Source organism: Solea senegalensis, unplaced genomic scaffold (genome assembly GCF_019176455.1).
Source record: "Solea senegalensis isolate Sse05_10M unplaced genomic scaffold, IFAPA_SoseM_1 scf7180000014154, whole genome shotgun sequence".
In the NCBI taxonomy this organism is placed as follows: domain Eukaryota; kingdom Metazoa; phylum Chordata; class Actinopteri; order Pleuronectiformes; family Soleidae; genus Solea; species Solea senegalensis.
The window spans coordinates 1-22,493 of NW_025320977.1; the positions used below are offsets into that span (position 1 = coordinate 1).

A 22,493-nucleotide genomic window follows, 5' to 3' on the forward strand; every position below is an offset into this window, starting at 1 on the left:
ATAACTAGTTATTTACTGCTATCAATCTAATGAGATGTGTGTGTTGAAGCATAAAATAATAAGTAAAATATACCGAGAATCTTAAACATGAACCTCGATTGGTTATCACATTGGCAGATGATCGAATCGAGTTCCTAGGCAACCTTTGAAATCCCGCGAGATTAAGCGCGTCTTTAAGTAAGTAATACAGATATGATGAATTGACTGGCAAAATAGTTTCCCTCGTACGCATCTGAACGTTTGTGGTGTAAATGCAGGAAGCGGTAAACAACAATTTTTGGAGGATTCTTTGGGAACTTTTCATGGGTTCTAGGATTCTCGCGAGATTTCGTGAGTTGCCTGGCGACGTGACGCTAACCTCGCTCAACCTGACGCAGTGAGTTTGCTACGTCCCTTATGCGCCTCTCTGACTTTCAATATAGTTCAAATTTAAGTTTGTATGTTACTTGGAGTTTTTTTCACGGCTTTAAATAATAATTACGGTGAAAAATGACGACTGTAGTCGCTCAGTCCCACTTCATCTTCGGTCTACGAACAGGTGTGACTAATAATTTGTGTTTCTTCGACGAGCAAACCGTGGTTTTTCCCTGTGGAAACAACGTTGTGTGTTACAACACGGTACAAAGATGTCAGAGGTTCATTCCAGGTAAGAAAGTGATCCTAAACGTCACAGTCATGTCACGTGTGTGAGATGAGAGAACGAGAATCTTAAACATGTTTTAAAAAATGGAAACAGTACTTAACAAATCAAACAATAAGAAAAATAAATAAATAAAATGCAGCAACGTTTCATTATTGCTGTAATTAATCTTTTCTATGTAATATATGTGTGTTAATGTCTTTGGCAACTTGTTTACTGTGAGAATTTTAACTTTTTTCAGCATCTTGTTGTTTACTTTCTCAGATATAACATTTTCCCAGCTGTATATTTATGATTTAGGACTGAAACATTACTTGGTTAATCAATTATTAATTATATGATTATAATCGTTTAATTGGTCGAAGTATTTTTTTAAAGAATTAAAAAGTTTTCTAATTTTCAGAGGATACTTTCAGAGGTTTTCCATATACTGTAACAACCAAATCAGTAAATCTGAATGATTTTGGTTTGTGGACAAAAACAAGACATTCGAGAACAACATTTACATGTTTAAGAAACACTGATCAACATTTTTCAACAGTTTATAGACTATTTGATTACTTGATTAACAAAAAAAAGTACTGACAGATTCATCTATTAGGTAAATAATCATTAGTTGCAGCACTAATCTGGTTTAAACCTTTTCGCTAGATACCTTCTCCCTCGAAATCATGGCTATTTCACTCCTGTTGGTGTTTCTGTTTGCCTCTGCAGGCTCAGAGAAAAGCAAGGACATGCGAGCTTTGGCCATCAGTGCTAACCGGCGTTATTTGGCAGTGTCGGAGCGTGGCGAGAAGGCCACCATAACTGTGTTTGACCTGCAGCACGAGCAGGGCAGGAAGAGGAAAGTCGTGACTGCAGGTGATATCCCTGTCGGAGAGTTTGTATGCATGGCTTTCTCCCCGGATTCCAAGTATCTAATTGGCCAATCAGGAGACCCAGAGTGGACATTGATCTTGTGGCTTTGGGAAAAGCAGAAAGTCCTGGCGACAGTGAAAACCAGTAACTCAAACAACCCTGTCACCCAGGTGAGACCTTTCATGCAGTGGAGCATATAGAGTGTCATCATGTACATATTACAAAACGTGTGTGTAAAATCATTTTCAGTTATTAGCCGTCTCCTCAGCAGCAACATACGTATGTGGATCGACTTCTTGTTCATTGTTGCCATTTTCCCTTTGACACTTCACCTCGTCCAGTCTGCTGTTCCTTTGTGTCACCAGCACTTTGTTGTAGCAGACAAAATAACAACTTCCTACTGTCACAGTCCTGCTGTAATTAAACAGCATGTATGTTTTCATCAGGTCAGCTTCAACCCACACAACAACATGCAGCTGTGTGTGAGCGGAACTGGTGTGTTCAAGCTGTTCCGCTACACAGAGGGAGCCCTGAAACAGAGCAGCTTCCCAAAGGTGGAGTCCATCAGTTTCCTGTGTCATACTTGGATGACGGCAGAGCGGGTGGTGGCGGGGACGGACACTGGCAGGCTGCTGGTGTTTGAGTCCGGAGACCTGCGGAGAGAGATCAACACATCTTATAAGGCTTTGCACGAGCAGCCAGACAGGTCACAATGCACTCCACAAAGGCCTATTTTAGGGTAGCCATTTTATGTATGTATGTATATATATATATATATATATGGTCATCATAGCGATGATGACATTTGTGATGATATTTATTAGAATTTCAAAATAGAAGTGTTTGCTTTGATATGGAACTATAAATAGTTAACAATATAAAATGTATTTATGATGCAACATTATTCTGTAAATAAAGAAACTGACCAACATAATAATAATAAACATGACTTTATATTAAGTGGGGGGCCGGATCAAATTGACTGGCGGGCCCCGCAAGTGTTTTAAGAACCCAGCTGTAAGGGGTGAAGGGTGAAACATTGTTAATACATTTTGAACATTAGGAACATTAGGATCTGAAATAAAGTAGCCATTTACCAAAACTGAAGAAATTCTATTTTTCACATGATAATCCCCCTAGTTTTTACCCTAGTGAGTAAACCGGTTGTTATGCACTAGGATAAATGGGGAGAGAGAGAAAACGTAAAGCAGTGAATGTTTTTGTTTTGTTTTTGCAGGCAAATTGGGACAAGGATGATCAAAGACCCTGACACGGATAAAGCATCTACCGCCTCTCGCATAACTGCCATTCTGTCCTATTCCAAGGGCTTTGTGTGCTCAGTGGGTCTGGGCACTGTGTGTCTTTTTGAAAAGACAGAGGAGGACAGTTACAGGAGGAGCAGGGAGATTAAGGTAAAGGTTTTTGCTAAAAAGGCAACTGTGACACTGTAGCAGAATCAGTCACTTCCAAATTACACCCACAGATGTAGACGTATCAGAGAGGACACATCCTAAAATACACACGCTTCTCCAACAGATCCCTCCAGACCCACACAGCGATGAGGTGACCACAGCTGAGAGACAGGAGGTTGACACCATGTGCATCAGTCCAGCAGAGGAGACTCTAGCCATCAGCACAGACCAAGGACAGTTGTACAGCATCAGCCTGTCCTCTGTGGACATCAGCAAGGTAGTACTGTTCAGCAAAAAAAGGTATTCATTGTTGTGCCTTCATCTCCTTACATTTCCTCTGTTGCACATACAGTACTGCCCCTACACTGGCTTTCAGCTGACTTTCTTTGGTGATAGTTTCCAGATCATTGTAGTGACCTTAGCTCTTTTAAATGTCTTGTTTTTTTTAGGAAGAACAACCACACTTTGAGTTTCTGTCCCAGTCCTTCCACTGCAAGTCCATCACTGGTTTATCCGTCTGCCTTTGGAAGCCCCTTGCAGCCACCAGCTCTCTGGATCGCTCTGTTCGCATCTGGAACTACGAGACAAAGTAAAGTTGACAAGATTACTCCCAAATCCTGTGGGTCATTCTATTTTATATCTCACTGCCCTTTTCATCCTTCTCTTACAGTTCTTACAGTTCAGGGATGCCAACATTAAAACATATTTAGGAAAAGTATCTGTAGACAAGTTATTTTCATAATTTCTGCAGTGTTTACTAAACTAGAAGAAACTAAAAAATTAGAAGATTTTTCAAGAAAATGCAATACTTGCATGTGCATGGGTTTTCTCTGGTTTCCTCCCACAGTCCAAACACCTGCAGAGGTAAATTGGACACTCAAAATTGACAGTAGGTGTGAGAGTGAATGGTTTAATGAGATAAATTAGGTCTACAGTTATTTACTAATAACATGTATTTACATTTATATCACACGTTCTTAGTGCTAGGCAGCAGTAAATTGAAGGATGGTTGTACAATTTAAAATTATAATTTATTTTGTTGATTTAAGCTCTTAATAAAATCGTTTTGCTGACACTTGAAGTATAAATGAACTACTGTTACTGTTTTTAATTCGTAACAAAGATATTCCCTTCTAGACCCTTATCATAAGGAAAGTACATTTGATTATTCTTTTGACCTTTTAAGGTGCAGATTGATGTGTTTATAAGCCAAAGAATAGCGAACATCGGGCACACGTAATAGGCTGTTGTCTTTTCAAGTTAAAGGCATGATGAATCTGAGGTTCAAGTGTTAAACATTGAAGACATGCTTCATTGCTGCTCTGTGTCAATTGTCTCACAGAGTGTTGGAGCTATACAAGGGATTCCAGGAAGAGGCACACAGCGTAGCTCTGCATCCCTCTGGCCTTTTCATCCTGGTCGGCTTTTCAGACAAACTCAGACTTATGAACCTGGTTATCGATGACATTCGCACGTTCAAGGAGTTTAATGTTCGCGGCTGCAGAGAGGTGGGGGTGTATATTTGTGTTTTGTGTTTGTTCACACCGTCTGCCGAGCATGGATGACTTCATGGACTCTTTCACCTCCTCCCTCTTCAGTGCGCTTTCAGCAATGGTGGCCACATGTTTGCAGCTGTCAATGGAAATATAATTCACATCTACTCAGTCACCTCTTTTGAAAATATCCTCACTCTGAAGGGCCACAATGGAAAGGTGAGACCGCCGTGACGACAATGCACTGCACATTCTACAGCAGACCCACCGTCACATTTGACATTAACCAGACATCTTTGTTTTGGGCAGATCCGTGGTGTTAAATGGAGCCTGGATGACAGGCGGCTTGTGTCATGTGGGATGGATGGTGCGGTGTATGAGTGGAACACACAGACTGGCAAGCGTGAGTCAGAGAGCGTCCTCAAGTCCTGTGGCTACACAGGCGTGGCCTTCTCTTCAGACTGTGCGACCATCCTGGCTGTGGGAACTGACCTCACACTGAAGGAGATCCAAGACTGTCAAGTCAGTAGGAGCAAAACTCTACTGTATCTCTTAAATGAAGTTTTTTTATTTATTTTTTTTTACATTTAAATATACTGACTATTATGTTCTTAAGCTATAAAATGTGAATGTAGTGGAATATGCTTTATGATTTGTTCACAATTATTGTTTTAAAGAATCAGGTTTGGAAACTTGGACCATTACATTTGACAATAACATCAACTAAACCAATAATATTGACAGTTGTTGTCTTTTGCTAATAATGTTACAAATATCATATATATGCGCTTCCTCTGCACCAGTATTATAATATATTAAACACATGAAGTCATGTAACACTGTGAGAGTAATTTGACAGGAATGTTCTTGTTGAGGATTTGTTGTTTGTACAGGTCCTGAGGGAGGTTCCTGGTGATGAGATAGCTCAAACTGCCGTCGCCGTGTCACACTCTGGAAGGGTCATCTTCACTGGGACCTCCAGTGGAACCATCAGGGCCATTAAATACCCATTACCCATTCAGAAGGACTGGATCATGTACCAGGCTCACTGTGGCCCAGTCTCCAAGGTGGGTCAAGTATGACTGTCATGTGTACCGCCATTAAACTGAGATGAAATCCACTAACCCTATACTGCACGTTCCTCAGATGGAGATCACGTCCGATGATCAGTTCCTGCTGACAGCGTCTGACGATGGCTGTCTCTTGATATGGAAGATCATTGATAAGGAAGGCCGAGGATTGAAGAGCAACAGGCAAATCATCCACACCGAAGAGATTCTTGTCACCAAGTCAGACCTGGAGGAAAAGGTCAGTGGATGTTGGCATTAGGCCATTTTACTTTCATTCTCCAGCTGTAGACCATGTGCTCATGGTACAATTGTTTATGCATACATAGATATGAATCTGTCTAACATATGTGTTGATTCATTTCATCCATATGTGATTTTTTTAAAAATATGTTGAGATCAGTTTTGAGGCAAACTGTGAATATTTTCTCACATTTTGTGTGCGTGCGCGCATTTGTGTTGCAGACGCAGAACATGCTGGAGCTAAAGATGCATCTGGAGGAGATGCAGATGGAGAACGAGTACCAGCTCCGCCTGAAGGACATGAGTTACAACGAGAGGTTGAAGGAGATTTCTGACAAGTTTACGCAGCAAATCCAATCTCTGCAAAATACACAGCAGGTCTGCTAGTAACCCCCGACTGTGTACAATTTAATTTTTAAGATCACAGTTTCAGGTCAAAGAAAAAATATTTTTATTTTGTAATCTAAAATAGTTCATAAATTACTTTCCTTTCAGGTATTATCACATGCAAGGGGAATGCATAAATGGATTTCCTTTTTTTGAAGTATTATTGTTTGTTCTCAATACTGTCTCTATAGGCCATGAGGACAGAGATGGAAAAGCAGGACTGTGAGCACCAGCAGAGCTCTGAAGAGCTCACTCTGACACATTCCAAAGAACTTGAAGATTTAGGTGAGTGAATTGGTGTCATCACTATCAACAAAGTATTCATTTGTCTTCCTACGATGATCATTGTGTTTATCTGTGATATGAAGAGACCTCCTACAGCCAGAAGCTGATTGTGGAGCATACGAGGTTCCAGGATCTTCAAGCAAAGTGTGAGAGGATGCAGGATGACTTTGAGAAGCAGCTCAAGTCTGCAGAGGATCACAGAGTCCAAGCCCTGGAGGAACTGACACAGAGTTATGAAGCCAAGCTGCAGGAGAAGGCTCAGGTCAGTCAGCAAGCAGGAGGATGGCAGAGCTTTAGTGAGGCGTGACCCCTGAGCTCTGTCATGCTTTTATGTTTTTTTTATGCAGTGTCAGGAGGATGCACAGCAGCAGATCCGGGAGTTTAAAGAAATGATAAAGCAGGTGGAGGAGGATGAGGACAAGATGATCCACAACATCCAAATCAAATATGAGAAGCAGCTACGCACGGAAAAAGAGACCAACACAAATCTGAAGGGAGAAAGCAGTATCATGGTCCAAAAGGTAAAAGACTTTGACTTTTATTTTGAGTCAGAACAATTTATTCTCATCTTTCGCCTTGTGTGCTTCTCATTCAGGTCCACAGTCTGCAGAGGCAGATTGAAGACAAGGGCACAGACATAGACAAATTGAAGCAGGAGCGGCAGCGGCTGCTGAGACTGATCCGCTCCCTGGAGAGTGACATCGAAGACCTGAAGAGACAGATCGCTGGACATGAAAAGACCAACCAGGACAAGGTGTCTGTAATCAGGGCTTCACACTGCACTACTTTGAATAAGACAAGCAAAGTTATAAAATAGTGACAGATTAGATCTCAATGAAATGATTAGTTGTGTTTATTACAGACAACTTTTAAAAAACCTTTTTTACTGATGGCTATCAGGATGAAACGGCTAAATTCAACAATTTAAATTGTGGACCCTGGCTTTGAAGAAGTAATGTCAATTCAATTGTGGGAATGCGACATGGTTTAGGTCGTGAACATGCTCTCCTAAAAAGTGTCTTATCTTATAACTCACAGTAGCTTCCTCCTCTGAAATCCCTCCATACTTCTGTGCTGATGCAGGATAAGACCATCGCTGGCTTGAAGAAGAAGAACCAGGAGCTGGAGAAGCTGAAGTTTGTTCTGGATTTCCAGTGCAGTGAGCTTAAGAAGCAGACTGAGCCACAACAAGACGAGATCATTGAGAAGAAGGAGAGGATCCATCAGGTTTCGATATACTCGGCTTTCATAAAAGAAAAAACCCTAGCAAGTAAATGTTCCCAATAGTAAATGTCCCATGCTGTTTGTGCTCTCCGACAGCTGCAGGAGGAGCTGGTGCAAAGCCAGAAGAGCAACACTCAGCTGAAGCTCACTGTGTCCGACCTGAGACTCAAACTGACCACCAGAGATAAGGAGATGCACAAGGAGATGCAGAAAGTCAGTGCACATACTAAACACTAACACACCGCAACATGCCAACTTTTCAGTTCACATGTGTACTTTTCAGGCTCCACCCATGGAGCAAATGTGTAACATGTAATATGTATATAATATATACTGTATAAATGTGTTTAACTTTACTACAACTACTCATATCAAGAAGCAGTAGAAATCCACCCTTCTTATCATTATCCATTTATATTTTACCAGAGTTCAATGTGTTGTGTGAGTGGCTGCATGTTACACACAACAACATTGGTCACTGGTCACCACATATCACATGTGTCTGAAATAACCAATCAGAAGCTAGGAAGACTTAGACTGAGGTAAATGTCTGTACTAAAGACATCTACTTTGCAAGTGTATCTTAGAAAAGCACAGCTGTCCTTTGGAAATGCTCTATGCTGTAACAGTCTAAAAAGTATAACTCATGTTTGTATGTACACATATAATACAAATATGTATGCAACGTTATTTTATTGTGTAGCATTAAACATAAATGGGTGTTGTCTGTGGCCAGGTGAAAGATTTGGAGACACATCTGAAGCGGTTCAAGTCAGACCTTCATAACTGTGTTGGCTTCATTCAAGAGCCAAGGAAACTTAAGGACAGTGTGCAGATGATCTATGCCCGCTACGTGCCACAGGCTGATGGAGTGAGTGGTTCATTTAGTCTTTTAGTACTTGTGTGTACTCTCACATACACTAAGAAATGCAGTCCATATGCAAACCTTGTGCCTGCTGTTTCCAAGGTGGACAAAAGCAGTGTCGACGAAGATGTTCAGAGGGCTTTCTGCGGCCATCGTGATCACCTGGAGAGGACGGTGAACAGTCTGAAAACGAGGCTGACCAAATCCACCGAGGAGCATGAGCGAGTGTATGCCAGGATCATGAAGGTGAATGAACTCTTCGCTGCACACGCCGTTAACACAGACGGTATTCTAACAGTGACTGTCGCCCCCTACAGGAGAACGTGACTCTAATCACTGAAATCAACGAACTGCGCAAGGAGCTGCGTTTAGTGAGGAGTCAGGTTAAAGACTACAAAGCTCAGCTGCTCACATACAAGAGATCCAACAAGTCACGTCCAAACTCAGAGGAAGGACCAAAAAAGGAACCTGAGCGTGAAAACGTCAGTTAAAAAACTGTTGTCAAACTATAGGAGCAGCACTGGGACAAAGTACTTCAGGGATGATTAAAAAAAATGATAACAGTAAAATGGCAACACAATTTAATCTCATATTTACAATGAAGATAACCTTGAATATTAAGTATTATATTTCTACAATTCAGTGTAAATGTAGATGAAATAAAGGGGTCATCTGAAGTATGGGTTAGGATGTGTTGTGGCTCATTCATTTTAACTTTTTATCCTGATCATCTTTCATTGCTGCAGGACATAAATTGTGATGTTTCAAATATGCCATTATTCAAATTACTGCCATTCACATTATAGTATATTGTGGGATGGTGGATAACTGATCCTGTCTGGTGGAACTCAATTTGGGTCAGGCTGTATTCAAATCCCGAGTTCATTAAAAACAGGTTCAGTCGGTTTGTTGATGTGGCATGTTTTTAATGTGATATCACAAATTGGAAAAAAATACATTTTGGTCAGTAGCTTCAAACTCAGGTACGGTTGGTCTGGCTAAGGACGGAGGACAGAACTGTGTTGGGTTTTAACTCAAAGGTTCAGGTTTTCTTTTTCAGGCAAAAAATATGGAATCACCAGTCTTGGAGGATGTTCATTCAGAAAAAAAAAGCAGATCACAGACATGACACAAAACTAAAGTCATTTCAAATGGCAACTTTCTGGCTTTAAGAAACACTAAAAGTTTACACTAAAAAATTGTGGTAGTAACAGTTACATTTTTAGACCAAGCAGAGGGAAAAAATGATGGAATCACTCAATTCTGAGGAAAAAAAATGATGGAATCATGAAAAACAAAAGAACACTTCAACACACCGCTAGTACTTTGTTGCACCACCTCTGGCTTTTATAACAGCTTGCAGTCTCTGAGGCATGGACTTAATGAGTGACAACCAGTACTCTTCATCAATTGTAACCCATTGTAACCTTGTTTTTTTCTGTTTAGGTGTTAATGATAGTGTTTGTTTAGCTTTTCTGCATGTAAATCCCATTTCCTGTAGGCGATTTCTTACAGTTCGGTCACAGACGTTAACTACATTTTCTGTATTCAAGACATATTTCTGTCTTGACGCTTTGATGTCTTCCTTGGTCTACCAGTATGCTTCCCTTTAACAACCTTCCCATGTTGTTTGTACTTGGTCCAGATTTTAGTCACAGCTGACTGTGAACAACCAACATCTTTTGCAAAATTGCGTGGTGATTTACCCTCTTTAAGGAGTTTGATAATCCTCTCCTTTATTTCAGTTGACATTTCTCGTGTTGGAGCCATGATTCATTTCAATCCACTTGGTGCAACAGCTCTCCAAAGTGTGATCAATCCTTTTTAACTGCAGACTAACGAGCAGATCTAATCTGATGCAGGTGTTAGTTTTGGGAAAGAACATTTACAGGATGATTCCATAATCTTTTCCTCAGAATTGAGTGATTCCATCATTTTTTTTATTTATTTTAGTGTTTCTTAAAAGCCATAAAGTTGCCATTTGAAATGACTTTAGTTTTGTGTCATCTGCTTTTTTTTTCTACAAAATTAAACAACTGAATGAACATCCTCCAAGACTGATGATGTCATAATTTTTGCCAGGGTTGTACAATGCAGCTTGAGCAGAACTCTCTCTAGCTCTCTCGTCTACCCATCCATTCTACCACACCACCTCACAATAGTTAATCACAACATTCAACTGTGTTGATATTTTCTAACTGACCAAAACATTTTTTATAGTAAAAATCAAAATAACAGTGGGCTTACATTTGGGGTGTTTTTTTGAAACAGTTCACAAAACATTTACATATTACACAGTTCCAACGTACAACAAAGTATGGTTGAGCACTCAAACTACAAGTTGAAGTTGTCTTACAAATATTGAAAATAAGACATGTAAGGTTAAATCATGGATACTATGTACATCAGAAAGGTCAGAACAGTAAAACATGACAGATACGCAGTAACAAGAATAGAAATGATGAAAATGACTTGTAGAATTAAACATAAATGGGTGTTGAAAGAGGATCTATTTAAAAGTTTGCAGACATCCTGACAACATCCTGCTTCAGGTCCACGATGTGGGTGTCGATTCTTCCGTGTAAATCATCCATTGAATTGGACAGAGTATCGTACAGAGCCTGAACACAGAGGAACGAGAGGTGAGTGTCAAAACATGAACGAACACACTGCACACAGTGAAAGCAGACAGTTGTGAGTGATTGTACCTGAGCCTTCTCCGTCTCTTTGCTGCAGACGTCTCTCAGGCTCTGGATCTTGGCCTTCAGCTGCTGCGTCTCTCTGGAGATCTCTTGGATTTTTTCAGCCATTTCTTCACGCTTCTGATGGATTTGGTTACACTGCCTGGAGAGTAAGTAAGTTTAACCTTTCAATACATTTATTTTACAGATGATCTACTGGAGAATCAAATTTCAAGATATTTTCAAGATTTCATGTTTGAAAACAACTTATTTCATTTCCATAATGTCAAAACTACTAAATACCCCATAACATCCTGAACATGCTGTTCCATCGTCTCTTTCTTCATCTGTCTCCGGATGTTTTGTTTGGACTCTTTGTCCAGCTTCATTCCCTGAGCGCGCTTCATCTGAGCTTCCTCCACACACAGGTTTTTCAGCTCCTTCTGCTTCTTCTCATACTGAGCAGTCAAGTCTTGTTGCTGCATACACACACACACACACACACATCAAAAATAAGCTTACTCTGTAGGCACAATGTCAAGCCGTAAAGCAGGGGGTGGGGACCGTATTTGAAAAGAATGATGTGAAATATGAAATACAGAGGACATGAACACTTACCATCTCGTGTCTCTGCTTGGTGTTGCTCATGCTGCTCTCCAGGTCCTGCAGCAGGTTGTACATCTGCTGGATCTCAGCCTCAGTATGAGTCACACCCTGCACCATGTTCTGCAGCTCCACCACACGCTCGTCTGTTTCTTTCTGGAATCAGTGATATGGAAAACTCATCACACCTCGTTCCATACATCATGCCAGCTCCCATTTTCCCTGGTACTTACGATGGAGTTCTTGACATTCTTGACATTCTCCCTCATCTTCTCCATCTGACTCTTCAGTTCCTCTGGAGACTCCACGATCTGAGACTTGAGTTTGCCGATGTCCTCCTTCATGTTGCTCACGTCCACTTTCACCTGGGCCTGATACGCACACACACACACACAGAATCAGATTTGGTTCTTACAGTTTGGATGTCTTATCATCTTTCAAACAAAAATACACATTAATTAATAAAGATATAAATCACAGGCACGTTACCAGCTTCTGAGACTTCTCTGCAATTTTGGTTTTCCACTCAGCGATGCAGTCATTCTTCACATTCTGAAAAAGGACAAGTTTATTTCACTTTAACTTGACAGCAGGGTTTGTTATTGTGACCATATTTTTTGTCATCACTTACCACTTCCTGGTACTCATGCATGGTGGTGGCCTGCAGCTCAGACAGCGCGGCCGCCAGCTCCTCTGCCTCAGCCTGCTGCTCCGGTGGGATGGTACTGAACGAGAAAGGACAAGAAAAATCTATACACATGGACATGTCAACTGTGTTTCATGTTCTAACCAAACAAACAAGAAAAGTATCACAAATGTCACAAGGTTCACACAAGACCTACGTCAGCGCCTTGATCTTTTTCTCAGCTTCTTTGTTGCCTCTTGTGTAGGCCTGCAGCCTGTCCATGTCTGCCCTCTGAAAACAGAGCAACTCACTGTAACATTGTGTGAAACTCCAAACACAAAGCAGGATAATGATTCCCAACATGTCAGCGTTCAGAAAAAACTTGCACTAAGAAACCAGGTGGCCAACAATGTTGGTTATTTTTAGAAAAATGTCCAAGACTTAAATACCACGTTAAGCACAAATGTTTAGTCAAAGGATTTTTATGCATTTTAAAATCAACTCTGTTTAGATCATTGCCACCAGAAAGGTAGTCATCAATCTATTGAGACATTTTATTGTATTGTCTTTTCAAATAGATAGGTTGATATAATTGTCAGATTAGAGCATGGCTAACCTCATGTATATGTGTGGGTGTGGGTGGGTGTGTGTGTGTGTGTGTGGGTGGGGCTAGGAGCTAATGTTACATACATATTTGGCCTGCTTCTCCAAGACCATTTCCATTCTCTGCTTCCTGAAGTGAAGAAAGTTCAAGATTGCACTGAGAACAGTGATAGTCTTCTGTTTCTCTGGAAAAGAACAGAAGGGCTGTGATTATCAAAGCACTGGTTACAAGTAAATGTTAATTAAGTTAACATTAACGTAATTAACATGTTAATTTCATTTTTATTGTAACAAAATGAAAAACAAAAAAATACATTTACTTACGTGGGGCTAGAAGGTCATTGAGTGAGAAATCAAACACCAAGCACATAGGCAGAAACTGCTGCCTATAACAGATAATAAACAAAGTTATTATTACATAAATACAAATAGTTAATGTATGTATATATCAACCATAAAAGAGGTATCTATTCATGTTAAGTTGCCATCAACATTTTTATCACAAGTGCATAATGTGAAATGTCCCAAGTAATATTCAATAATCTTGGAAAACAAAGCTGTCATTGACAAAGATGTTAAAATTATTTTTTTTCTTGGGATTGGTGAATCAATTGGGTTAATAAATATGCCTTAAGCGCTGTGTATATGTTTACCTGTGGTAAGAGGGTTATGTTTCTGACCACATCTATTTGTGTATCAGTCAGTGAAAAGTATTTCTCAGAAACTAAATGGATTTTGATGAAAGATTTTTTTTTCTTCAAATCAATCATGAGAAATAGGGTAGTTTTTGACATTTTCATTAATAACTCTAACTCTGGCTTTAAAAATGTTAGTTTAGTCAAAATCTGGATCTTGCTGCTTATTAACACACAGGACTCACATTCGTATGTAGACACTCATGATAGACGTCGCACCCTCCTGATACGCTGGATACTGAATGTTCTCCAGAAGTGGAACCTGTCGGAAAACAACAAACATACCAAGCTTGAGTACAACATCCAGACTGTTCACCACTTGATTATATCTGTAAATATTAGCTGCTGAACGTGACAAAAGTTGAACTGATTTCCTTGATGTGGAGGTTTATGAATAAATACAGTTCTCACCATGGAGTGACACTCAGGTCTGAAACGATACAGAAGATGCAGCACTCTCATGTACAGTGTTTGAACTGTCCCTGGCTGGAAGAGAGAATTTTCAGGTTAATATTTAAAAAGAAAAGATACAAAAAAAACATTTAATTCATAATGATAATTTACCAATGCTGTTAATTTGGGCAGATTTTGCTTTGGGTGGTAGTATAATAAATGTGTGTAAGTGCTATATTTAATTCTCTTTCATTCACAACTATGTAACATGTAGTTTTTAATCAAGTTATGATGTAATGATACAAGTAGTAACTGTCTTATGAGTTATTCATATTGTACTCAATAGCTAGGGCTATAGCTTTGTCTATAAAAGACAAAGAAGAAAAAAAAAGATTAACGGCACACTGCACAAAAGCGACCACAAAATAATGCCAAACAAAATAATGTTAGTGTTATTTACTAGTACTGTATTTTACGTTGTTACTCTCATTGTTACACCCAAACATAGTTTGACAAAGAGGATGCGCCTCTTTATCATAACAGAATATGTCTGTTTTAAATAAATGGTTACTGTGAAGGCACGAAGTCACGGTTTTTGTCATAAGCCGCAAATTCAGACATTTTAATAAAAAGCATAAAACGCAAATAGTTGAGTTGGCTTCAGTGTTGTTAGCAGCGGCGGACAGTGACAGCAGTGAGTCGGGAAACGGACGTTACCTTCGGGGTAGGAGTTAGGTCGCTCTTCGTTAAGTGTTTGGCTTCTTGACCAGTGAGAACTTCTGTTCGGTAAAAGTTCACTATAGCATCCGCACTGTACACGGGGAACGTGTTTTCAGTCATTGTCGCGATGTTGTTGGTGACTAAATAATGAGAAACACAGAAAAACGTCGGCGATTTTCACAAAAACAAAATTGGCGCCTTGCAAATACTTCCTTGTTGATTCGTAAACGGCGCTTCTGATTGGTCAGTTTGTCCTTCTTCTTCTTCTCCTATAGTGGAAAGCGGTGGCACATTTACTCACCAGCGCCCTCTGTGCCTGCGCCTCTTGTAGTGCAAGACACACGAGGAAAGATCAAAAAATTGTTACAATTATTATATAATTATACAGTACCCACAATTATATAGAAGCCCGTTTCATCATTTTGAAAAGAAAACATACAGTATGTCTATACTATGTCATAATGAGATACTAAGTCATAATTATGAGATATCTCACAATTTTGATAACTTAGCATCTCATAATTATGACTTGGGTATGCATTATTTTTTTTCTCTATGTGGTGGAAATGGGCTTCCATACAATTCCAATTATAACCATGCACCAAGTCCCATGTAACAATACCCACACATTTCCAACGGAATAGTTATATCACACCTTTTCAAAGCCACAACACAGTGTTTCATAATGTAACACAATATGAAACACTGCTGTAGTAGACTCCGGGGATCAGTGCAGTAAAGATGTCAGCTCTTGAGTGTACAGCAACACTTACAGTCCAATGAATGACCACCACTAAAAACTGCGCTCTCAAAACATATACAACTCCGGAGCAGCAGGGGGCGCTAATATGACACCTCCAGAGCTACTAAGGATGAACGTGCACGTGACTCACAACACGGAAGTCCACTCCCTGTAAGCTGGACGTCTGTGTTAAGAACGTTGCGTTTCGCTTTAAAGTAAATATATAATGTGTGTGGGAGAGAAGTGAAAATGGCAGTGAACTGGGCGGACAGGCTTTCTGCTTTCTCCCTCAGCCCTACGGAATTCCTGTCGGGGACAACCGTGGACGCTTTTCTGGCTGAGCTGCTGAGGGAGATCCGAGATGACAGAGCCAGCTACGCTGTTAAGGTAAAAATAAATCAACATATTGACTGAATGGATAAACTAATGTGTCAGTTCTGTATCAACTGTATTAGGATACAATTACTGTATTCTGCGTTGTGTGTACAGCTGTCGACACTAAACTGATAGTTTTTGCATGTTACGGTTTGAACACAAACGTGTAAAGTCTTGTATTTAAATATGTATAGGATATGGACTAAAATGGAGTGTGAATTGGATTTTGGAGTAATTAATCTTTTTTTATAAATGAATAATTGATTGTTTACTTTCTTAAGAGAGGTTTAGTCTGTTGACAACAATTTGGCCTTTGAGAATTCGAGAAGAGCATTTACTCATTGACATAATAAGCAGTATGTATTTTCTGTAATTACTGTAAATCAGCATATCATCTTCACACAACCCCACAACACAGAGTAAAGGCCTATTCATGTTTCTCTGTAAGCAGCATAGCTTAAAAAGTAAAGGATGAACAATTGTCAACCTTGCAAAAGTGTACTGACAATGTGGTAAACTGAGCAACCTTGGCAGTTGTTTGTGCTCTGAGTACTTTCTCTGTCTTATTTATTCTTTATTATGCATGTTACATGTTTAACTATATTTTTAGTTTTCCATTAGTGGTTAATGTATTTCTAAATAGTGTGAACACTGATGTCTGTTACCCCCTTCTTAGGTCCTCCTGTTGTCCCCGTTATGCGAGTACCCACACCTGCTGTGTCCCTCAGACTCTGTGGGTGAGGAAACAGCCCTTGAGCTCATGTCAGTGTTTGCCCAGTGCCCTCCAAAGTTTGTACAGTTTCGTGGTCACGTCCTCCTGGCCCTCACCTCAGTGCTTGTATGCACTTCTTGTATGAGCAGCCGCTCCCCTGCATCTCAAGATTTCCTGGACGTGCTACTAGAGATATCCCAGAACACTGTTGACCTCCACGGTGATGGTTTGTCTCATTCTCTCCGGAACATAGCTTGTGACTGTTTACGAGAGCTGGAATCTTGCTCTCCTGGTCTTCTCTCCCAGCATGTCGAGCTCTTGGATGGACTAAGGCACCGTGAAACCTCCCACTTGCACCAGGCTTATGCAGGACTGTACACTCTGGTTTTAAGAAATGCTGTGTACCAGCTAACCCAGGAAACAGGTGCTGGTGGCGAGCAGCTTAAATCTCTTCTTGGAGGGAATACAGTAGTTGCATGGGAGGCAGACCGGGACTCAATCCTTTCAAAGGACTCTGGTGTACTGTCATCTCTCATCCTGGGGCCTATGGGTTCAGTTCCGACCCTCCAGACCGGGCCTGATTGTAAGGAGCTGCGTTCCATCCTGTCCTCCCTCCTGGAGGAGTCCTACCTCCTTACTCCTTTGTGCCAGGCTGCACTGCTACACAGACTGACAGAGGTGGTTGCTATGGTGCCTGGTATCCCTCCTGCCATATTCAGAGCTCAGCTTTTGCGACTGCTGGGCACGAGCAAGGTTTGTGTCAAATGGAGGAGAAGAAGAGCTTATCACTCATTTTTTTATCAATATTCTATCCCACTGATTTTGTTTAGCATTCACAACTCGTATATCACAGGAGGCAGTAGCTTACAGACTGTGCAGAGGTTTTATCAGCAAACATCTTTTATAAATAAATTAAGAGTGTACGTGTAGCAGCTTTGTGTGAATTTTTGCCCTTGTGATGTACAAAGATTTCCTGAACCAGAGTTAATATTTTTCTTCATCCTTTCAGGTGTGTCTCTTCCACACCACTCTTCTGATGAAGTGTGCATTCACAGACAGCCTGTTTAGTGCTGAGGACGAACTGTTCATGCTCAAACGACTAGTTGTGCTCTCCCAGCATCCCCTGCTGACTACAGCTGACAAGCTTTTCTACATCGACTGCATCCTGCACTTTCCAGAGAACCGGCCTATCAGTTGCGGTGACGGGGACGAGGCACTGCCTGTGCTGCTGACTCCCCAGCTGGCCTCAGTGCTCATGCCCACTGTGTTCAATGATAGTGCCACATTGCTAACCAGGCTCAACCTGATGTCTCTGGTCTACCTTGAGGAAGGGGATGATGGAGAAGGTAAAGGCCCAGCCTACCTCTACGAACACCTCACCGCGCTGCTACACATAGTGGAGAGCAGAGGCAGTAGAGAGAATATTGTCACCTTCTTCAGGGCCACCTTCCTTTTCCTTATGTACTTCTGTCAAATAGAGAGCTACTCCAGCAGCCTGGTAGAGAAGCTGTGTGAGCTCTACGTCCACCACACCCATCTTGCACCACACCTCATTAGCTTGGCCGACTACATTCAGGACAGGCTCTCTGAGTCTAACTGGGCTGAGAGGCTTCTACAAGCTATGCAGAGAGCCATCACTGAGGTGTCACTCACCCAGCTCACCTTACCAGACCTCCATTCACACCTCAAGATGCTGGGACGAGTAGCAGAGGAAGGAAAAATCCCCCAGCAAAGCACTCTGCGCTTTCTGTACAGCATCATCACTCCATCATCCTCCACGCTGTGCATGAGCGGTGACTGGCATCTGGGGAACAGAGTGCTGGCAGTTTGCCGCCGCCTGCTTGTCCACCCCAGCCTGGACTCGGTGCTTGTCCCTCTGGCCGACATCCTGCAACATCTCACCTGCCACCACGGAGACATAGACATCCAGGACCATGCACGCCTTTACTACACCCTCCTCACCACACTGTCTCAGGAGAAGCTGGCCGGGGTGTTGGCACGGGGTGCGACTGAGAGAGGCAGGCAGATTAAGACACGATCTCTGTCGTGCATCGTAGCTGAGAGTGAGGGGCTGACAAGAGCGCTGACCATCCACCGGACTGAGAAAGCAGTTTTTAGTGTGGTTGTGGTGAATTCTGAGACACATCAACACACGCATGCAATGTCAGAAAGTGACCTACCACAGAATGATGCAGACAATAACCCAGATGATGCTAACATAATACTAGAAGCCTACAGAGGTCAGTTCAATGACCCTGACTTTGCCTCAGAAATTACTCTGAGCTATCAACTGGTTCATACTCAGGCTAATGACTGCTGCTTTGATCAACTCTTCAGCATTCGCCTGCATTTCAGCCTCACAGATGACCACTATGAGGAACTAAGCGACCTCAGCATCCCGTGCCTTTTCAGAGAAGGACCGTTGCCAGTGGTGAAGCTGAGACTGAAGCCTAGACAGCCCTTCCCCACTACCCTCCAAGCCAGTGCCATCTTTACCACCCAGGATGGGCTCTCCTGGCACACAGTCCTGCCTGCCATCTGTGTGGCTTTTCAACAGGTCTTTGCACCCTTGCCTGCTCCCTCTGCCTGGGGACGAAGCAGCAAACTCATTCTGTTTGAGAGATTATGGGATGAAATTTGCTCAGAGAGTGGAGACTGTGCTGTCAGCCTGTTCTGCTGCCAGCTGGAGGACGCTGCCCTTTCCTCCTTGTCAGAGAAACACTTCCTGCCTTATCTTATTTCAGATTTGTCCCACAAAGAAGAACTGAAAGTGCTTTTCTTCCTCCCTCCACAGTCTCATGTGCTGCTGAGAATCAAGTTAGAGGAAGACGCGGCACACTTCAACATTGCTACGGATAAATGGCAGCTTTTGCCACATATTAATTCGTATCTACTGACAATCACATCCTCACAGGAAGATGCTCACAGCTGACTGTGATGCATCTTACTGGCCCCCTTTTTAATCAAACAAATAGCTGGCTTTTAGCAAAATCATTTCATTTTGTCACCACTTTAATAACTTAAATTGTACTTAAAATAAAATAAAGGAATGCAGACAGTTGATTTAAAATAAAGTTATTGCACTTTAATATTCTTGACCTGAAATTGTGTGTGAAACTAAATATTTTGTTGTTTGTGAAATATGATCAAAACAATTCTTATTGATTTCACCTAAAAACAAACAAAATTTAAACATGAGCTGACCAGTGACTCAAAAAGTTTTATAGCCCCTTATGAAAGCTAAAGCTCTAAAAATAATTAAGAATCCATTAAACTAAACTACTAGCTAGAGAGGTTCTACCCATCTTCTCAAAATAAGCTGTTATACATTCTTCTGCAGTTACCAGGCTTGCCAGTAAGATGACAACTGAAAATCAACATGAATTAAAAACTAGTTTGGATTTAAAAGGACGAAAATTTAATGTTCAGCGTCAAAACAGTTTTTAGTTTTCTTTTCAAGAACAGACATGGTTCTTAATGTTGTGACTGCTTCCAAACAAAAACCTGTAGTGAGGCAGTCCAAGTCACATTGTGACTTCATTCAATCCATGTATGGATTTTTCACAGTATTAATTTATGTCCATTAAGACCATGATTTGTCTTCACCGTGTGTCCACCACATCCTTTAGTTAGAAAGGCCATTGAAGTTTGGCTCGGTGCATGGAGGTAAGGCAGTCTGCTGACTTAGAAGTTTGTCCATTATGGCGATCTCTGCATCCCTCTTTTCCACCTCATCTACTGGGGTCCAGGACATGTCATGCTGGAGTTTGAATCCACCAACAAACTTGTGAGGGCAGCTTGTGCCCCATTCCTACAGAAAAGTAGACAGAGAAGGTTATGTCAAGAATAAATTCACAAGAAAAAAAACATAATTTATTATCTGTGTATTCCTACAAATCACTTGTGTGCTAGCTGCTCTATAGCCATTCAAATCCAACCTAAGCTGCTTCTGTTTTGGCCACCAGCTCTCTCCTCGGTTAAACAACCTTTGAACCTCCAATGTTATCCAGTTTTACAAGTACCAGGCGAGGCATTCATGTGTATTAAGTAACAGGCTCTGTATTGGTATTTTGCAACTCATATCCACACAGGTGAACACATGTCAGTATAATACCGACCTTTGGGGAAATGATGGAGAAGTATTTCTGTCCAGATGGTCGCTCATATAGATAGTACATGTTGCCTGGTTTCTTGACTATGTTACAGGCAGCATGGTGGAGATCGGCATCTCTTTTAGCCTCTTCCAAAACCTGGAATAGAATAAAAAAAATATGACTTATTTTTCCTGCTGTCCCTTTAAAACATTTTTTTTATATAAATCATGCAACAGATCTGAATAACATTCTTTAGTGAGGTCTTTGTCAGTACTATATAAGCTTATGTGGGCAGGTTGTGTGTGAAGTCTGTATGTTCTACATAACTTTCTAACACAGTCCAAAACATGGAGATAAGATTTAGATAAATTGGCAACTGTAGGCATGAGGGTGAGTGAGATGATTGTTTTGAACTTGTCCAGTTTTTGTGTATACCCCAAATAGAACAATGGCAACATTTAGGCCATTCTGTGTATGAAAACAGCTGTTTTAGTTGAGCTTCTTACCTTTCTCGCCTGTTCCTGTAGGTATCTTATCTGGTCAGCGATGACTGTCAGTTTGTTGCAAGCGTTGGCTTTAATGAAATCATCTCCCTAATAAAAACAGACTTCTTTGATTATTGATATTGACTTACATGAGCAGGTAATGGTGCAAAAAAACAACAGCAATACAATTCTTAAGTAAAAAAGAAGAAGAATAGAAGTACATTAAGATGACTGCACCTTCTGAACTTGTGATGCCAGAGCTATCAGGTCCGTGGGGTCTCCCACTCTGTTGGTCTGGTAGGAGCTGACCAGTTCCAGCCCGCCGGGGGCACCGCTGTTCTCAACCAGAGTCACTGCACAAAAACACAGGGACAGTTACGTCACACATACACATGTAACTCAGCCGGCTGGGTGCGCCGTTACTACAATTTAATTTATCATTGCCACCACCCACATTGTCCCTACCGAACCTATTATAAAAGCTACAACCGCCCAAATACATTGTACGTGTAATACAGCGATGCACTTTAATTTACAACATATTTACAAACAAGTCTAGTCACTCCCATGTAAATTGTTCCACGGTTCTGTTGTTAAATAATACAATATTACAATGTCGCCTGCAGCTCTGGACGTTACGCTTGTCAAAGGTTACAACACAGCTGTTCGCACAGTACAAATCCTACTATTAATTCTAGTTGCTAATTTAAATAAAGTCACCGTTTAAATGACTTTACGTTACCTATGGTTGTTTTGTTGGGCTGACTGGGGAGGCTGACTATCCTGTCCATGGTCTCGTCTTAACAGTTGTTCCGAAAGTCTACTTTACAGTGGGTTATATGACCGAACATGCCGCTTTTGTAACCACTAACCAGCTATCTTGCTTAAAATACCGGAGGCTTCGCGAGGTCCTAATTTGCTTGAATGGCAGTCGTAAGTTTGCCTGTGTAAAACTATTTGGCGAAAAACACCCATTAACACTGTTAGAACTAAGAATTTTGTCAACGGATTTATCTTTTGAACATGTTGTTTTTCATCACGACTTCTATTAAAAATGCTCTTATTTAGCGTATTATTTGATAATGATAACATTTTTTTTTGTCAGGCACAACACCAATTGCACAGCCTCGTCACATCTGATTTTGAGTTTCTGTAAAGTTGTAACTCCACTTTTTCCATACTTCCACATAGATATTTCAGATATTACATTAAAAAACGATATGCGTTTCAGTTCAAAGCTATGTGTGCTCCTACATAGCTTACTTTGTCAGGTGAATTTTTAAAAGTCGAT

The 22,493-nt window shown here is 41.0% G+C and overlaps 4 protein-coding genes across 4 annotated transcripts; 2 read left to right on the forward strand and 2 right to left on the reverse strand.

Annotated features, from left to right (window-relative positions):
* The first annotated feature begins 357 nt into the window (after positions 1-357).
* On the forward strand, positions 358-9,379 carry LOC122760898 (cilia- and flagella-associated protein 57-like). The gene is made up of 21 exons (XM_044016093.1): positions 358-646; positions 1,355-1,668; positions 1,945-2,204; positions 2,736-2,910; positions 3,035-3,187; positions 3,360-3,499; positions 4,253-4,418; positions 4,509-4,622; positions 4,713-4,925; positions 5,297-5,470; positions 5,550-5,711; positions 5,936-6,091; positions 6,292-6,385; positions 6,469-6,647; positions 6,733-6,906; positions 6,981-7,139; positions 7,469-7,612; positions 7,706-7,822; positions 8,346-8,480; positions 8,577-8,720; positions 8,792-9,379. The coding sequence occupies exons 1-21, from the start codon at positions 490-492 to the stop codon at positions 8,963-8,965; spliced, it is 3,504 nt and encodes a 1,167-aa protein (XP_043872028.1). The 5' UTR covers positions 358-489; the 3' UTR covers positions 8,966-9,379.
* Positions 9,380-10,375: 996 nt separating this feature from the next.
* On the reverse strand, positions 10,376-15,017 carry nuf2 (UF2 component of NDC80 kinetochore complex). The gene is made up of 13 exons (XM_044016094.1): positions 14,792-15,017; positions 14,093-14,167; positions 13,867-13,943; positions 13,311-13,372; positions 13,074-13,171; positions 12,601-12,674; positions 12,390-12,483; positions 12,248-12,310; positions 11,992-12,129; positions 11,774-11,914; positions 11,459-11,634; positions 11,183-11,318; positions 10,376-11,095 (listed from the first exon to the last, which is right to left on the reverse strand). Exons 1-13 carry the CDS (start codon positions 14,912-14,914, stop codon positions 10,988-10,990), a joined length of 1,365 nt encoding a protein of 454 aa, XP_043872029.1. The 5' UTR covers positions 14,915-15,017; the 3' UTR covers positions 10,376-10,987.
* A 671-nt stretch (positions 15,018-15,688) lies between these two features.
* ap5b1 (adaptor related protein complex 5 subunit beta 1) lies at positions 15,689-19,697 on the forward strand. Its single transcript, XM_044016091.1, has 3 exons — positions 15,689-15,923; positions 16,588-17,376; positions 17,633-19,697. Exons 1-3 carry the CDS (start codon positions 15,786-15,788, stop codon positions 19,553-19,555), a joined length of 2,850 nt encoding a protein of 949 aa, XP_043872026.1. The 5' UTR covers positions 15,689-15,785; the 3' UTR covers positions 19,556-19,697.
* Positions 19,698-20,018: 321 nt separating this feature from the next.
* On the reverse strand, positions 20,019-22,105 carry cunh1orf50 (chromosome unknown C1orf50 homolog). The gene is made up of 5 exons (XM_044016092.1): positions 21,945-22,105; positions 21,440-21,555; positions 21,224-21,310; positions 20,742-20,873; positions 20,019-20,434 (listed from the first exon to the last, which is right to left on the reverse strand). The coding sequence occupies exons 1-5, from the start codon at positions 21,991-21,993 to the stop codon at positions 20,249-20,251; spliced, it is 570 nt and encodes a 189-aa protein (XP_043872027.1). The 5' UTR covers positions 21,994-22,105; the 3' UTR covers positions 20,019-20,248.
* Between the last annotated feature and the right edge of the window lie 388 nt (positions 22,106-22,493).